Consider the following 3768-nt stretch of genomic DNA (forward strand, 5'->3'; position numbering starts at 1 on the left):
CCAAGCGGGACCAATTCGCGCCCCCATTTTGGCCACCCGCGTCCTCCTTTTTCCTGCTTCCGTCCTTCTTCTGCTTGGACGCCTTCTTTCTGTCCCTGTGGCTGTGTAAACGCATGTGGATGTGCCATTCCTTACTGCTTCCGCTTCACCTTACCCTCTGCTCTTCCCTTCTGTCGTCCATCTTACCTGGAGGCAACCGAGGCGTCGGGGCTAGGAGACCTTTCCCTGCGCTTTTTATGCTTTCTCCTGCTGCCGCTGCTGCTCTTATGGGTTCTACTCGATGTCTTGTGCTTGTGTTTCCGCCGCTTCCTTTCGTCGCTGTGGCGGCTACTAGAAGTATCGTCCCCAGAGGTCCCGCTACCCTCTTCCACCTCGGCGTCCGACCGCGACCGTTTCTTATATTTCTCGCTACTTTTACCCATGGCTCTCTGTCTTGACAAGGTGGGGGATGATTGAGAATGTGGACTGTTCGTGTTTTGGAGAGGAAGCGGTGGCCACACCGTGCCAAATTGACGTGTATGCGACCTCGTGCAGGCGCCGGAGGATACGAAATCAATCTGCCTTCGTTCCTTCTGCCCATCGGCGCAGCCCACAGAACTTCAGCGTAAACAATGCTATCAAACGCTCATTGTTATGGAGCGCATCGTTTCGTCTCGCAAACTACACTTAGTGGATGTCGGCTACGACGCACACTACAACGCCGCACGACCGGAAAAACTTAACCACCCCTTTTCAACGGGCAAAAAAAACAGTGTGCGGAGAAAAGAGGTAGTCCGGAGAACGATACCACCTGGAGTGGATTAGACAGCACCCCTGGGGTACTGGGGATAGAATTTGTGGTGTCCATATTCTTTCCAAGAGTCATACGAGACTGAGAGCAGTGCGCGAAAGCCGCCCGAAACCCCATCCCGGGAATGGAGCGGGGTCGGACAAGCGAGAGGGAAAAAGCATGGACTTAAGCAGCATTTGTGACATGTCTGGTCCTATCTTTTCCCCCCAACAGAATGATTTGATATGAAATAAAAATGTTGTCATTGCTTGCAGTCGTAAATGTTCTGGGTACGCGACACTTTGCCCGCACTGGTCGACTTACAAAAAGAAACGAGAAGGAACGAAGTCCCGTGCTTGAACAATTCCCCCCCCAAAAAGGGTAAAAACCTGCCCACTTCAGCAAACATACTAAATTTTTCTTGATTACTAGACGAATTAAATTCTTTACGCGAAAACGCATGGGAAAATCGGCAATAACGAGCAATTTATTCCTCCTATCTCCGCCACAACGCATGGGCCCCTTCAAGGCCGGATACGTGTGCTTCCTGCCTTACCCATAGGGCAGACGAAAACACTTGCAGGAGGATCACGTACGCTACATGTCGAACGGAATAAATGAATGCTACCCCGTTTCGAGCCAGGCATTATCCACGTTTGGGAGAAAAGATCAGGATATTAGAGCTACGCTTCCCATGGTAACGTTTCCTCTGCTTGTCTGACCATATCCAGGTACTTCGTAATTTCGCAAGGACAGAGCCACAGAAGGCAAATTATCGACGGTAAGAAAGCCACGCGTTGTGAAACTCGATCCCTTTTCAGCAAAAGGGACTTCTGTCTGAAGAGAAATCGCCTATACGTTGGGCAAAAAGATGGGCCTTCCTAGCCTCTCAACGTACCATAAATTGTCCCCACACGTTTATGCCGACGAGAAAGTATCTTCCGTCTTGCTCCATACTCGACAGAACGTATTTACTACATTTTCACACCTTTTGCTTTTCCAAAATTAACACCAACCATAACCTCGCTTATTCCTGTATTGTGTGCAGCGGCTACTGCGGGGGGCACGAGAACAAAATCAAGGCCATCGCGGGTCTTACAGCGTTCTCCAAAGAGGACAAGTCCGGTCTCGCAGCCATTGTGATTTACTACTGTGGTCGCACAGCTACTGGAAAAACTAACATCTTTCTGGGCTGATAAAAAGCATCGCTTTTTTCCACACCGTGACAGTTGTGGCGATTCCTACAGTAAGTGTGAGCGTGTGTAGGCAGGCGCCTTGTGTGCTCTTTTTTGTTGAAAAGCACTATCACAGAAGGCTTTGTCCCCGTCTCGTTCATACGTGGGTAAACTGATTTGACTCGAAGCGTTTCTGGTCTTTAAAATGGACGCAGTTTTCTCGGCATGTGATGGCCAGCAGGTGGTTTTGACGTTATAGAGGTACTATCGATCACCTTGCTTCCCTCCAAACGCAACAAGAGATATACGCCTGTAACACAACACGTCCAGTCAATCCAACTCAGATGGCTACACTGAAAAAAGAGCTTGCACACTTGTGTACAAGCACATGGTTGGCAAAGGCTCCCTCTTTTCCTCACATTGCATTAACCTCCCCCCCAACGCCAAAAGCAAACCTCCTGCAAACGTAATTTACGAGATGAGTTCATCACGTATTTGGGAGGTTACTATTTTCTCAGTCTTAGCTTTTTTCCCTCGAACTAAACGTCAGGTCACAGTGGCAGAAGGAGGGTTGCGGTAGATGTGGGGGTGAGGCGTCTTTATTTCTCACATGCCGTCTTACCCAGTTCTCTGCAGCCGCCGCCCATTTTTCCTTCTTCCTGTCCTTCGTACCTTTCTTGCAACCGCCTATCCGACATCTTCCGCCAATGTCCAGTCACGTGTCGGTCCGCAAGTCTCCTCCTCCTTCTTTTCCTCCTCTTCCTCCGATTCCATGTCAGGGATCTTGTCTCGGCTCTCCCACGGTAAAATCACGCCATTCGAGGCCGAAACCGAGCTGCTTCGACTTCAACCACACATATGGAAAGGAGCAGCAGGAGAAAACACGGAGAAAGCAAAGGGATACGACTCGGTAGAAAGCTTTGCCAAGGTCGACATATCTAGGGCGGCACGCACCGGATTGCCGGAGGTGAGTTCAGCAAGGGGGGAGAATCGGGAGGCGGAAACATCGTGGCCAATATAGGAGGAAAACATCAGGAGGAGGAAGAATTAGCTCCAGCGTATCTCCTTCTTTGGTCGTTCCAGCCTCCCGACAAGCCAGGCGCGCATGGTTTCGGTCGCAGATCACTCATTAGGCTCTGCTGGCGCGCGACCTGCCGGGGCCCTTTGACCCCTTCCGATGCCATCGTACTGGGCTTACACTATCATGCGGCTCTCACATAATTACAGATCATTTTCGGGGAGGGAAAGACGCCGGAACAGCTGGTGGCTATCCTGACGAGTATGGGCCGTCGCCGTCGATTGGAGGAGGAGGGGGAAAGAGGCTTGGCTCAACGTGAGGACGGGCGTGGGGAAACGCTTTCCGCAGCCAAGAAAACGGCAGCCGCAAACGCAGGGACAGGGCAAGCGGGGCCATGTGCGGAGGGAGGGGAAGGCGCAAGGGAAGGAGGACGAGGAGGGGGGAACGTCACGACTGTCGGCAGCGGGGGGCAGGGCGTGCGAGCGTGTGCAGCGCAGGGTGTGATAGTGGCTTCCCGGGTCTCCCCCGAGAAACACGCGGCGGTGATGGCGCTGTTGGAGGAGGAAGGGAGTGAGGGAGGGGTGGGGGAATACGGCTGGATCGAGTACAAGCCAGTACCACGGCTGCTGATCCTGCGACCGCACGGACGAGAAGAAGGAAAAGGAGGAGTCGAGAGGAGAAAGCCCCCGTCGATCGGTGAGGATGTGGGGCGAGGAAGATGCATCGCGGTCTGCCCTCCCCCCCTTTCCCCTTCCTCCTCTCTCCTGCCCCCAAAACACTGGCTGGCCCCCTCAAGGATACTGTTC

At 52.6% G+C, this 3768-nt stretch overlaps 1 protein-coding gene across 1 annotated transcript; it reads left to right on the forward strand.

Moving 5' to 3' along the window:
* Positions 1 to 2485: 2485 nt before the first annotated feature.
* NGA_0125800 (uncharacterized protein) lies at positions 2486 to 3281 on the forward strand (the record flags this gene model as incomplete). The annotated part of the gene is made up of 2 exons (XM_005855370.1): positions 2486 to 2911; positions 3264 to 3281. The coding sequence occupies exons 1-2, from the start codon at positions 2555 to 2557 to the stop codon at positions 3279 to 3281; spliced, it is 375 nt and encodes a 124-aa protein (XP_005855432.1). The 5' UTR covers positions 2486 to 2554.
* Between the last annotated feature and the right edge of the window lie 487 nt (positions 3282 to 3768).

The sequence above is a fragment of the Nannochloropsis gaditana genome (assembly GCF_000240725.1).
Source record: "Nannochloropsis gaditana CCMP526 unplaced genomic scaffold scaffold215, whole genome shotgun sequence".
Classification (NCBI taxonomy): Eukaryota; class Eustigmatophyceae; order Eustigmatales; family Monodopsidaceae; genus Microchloropsis; species Microchloropsis gaditana.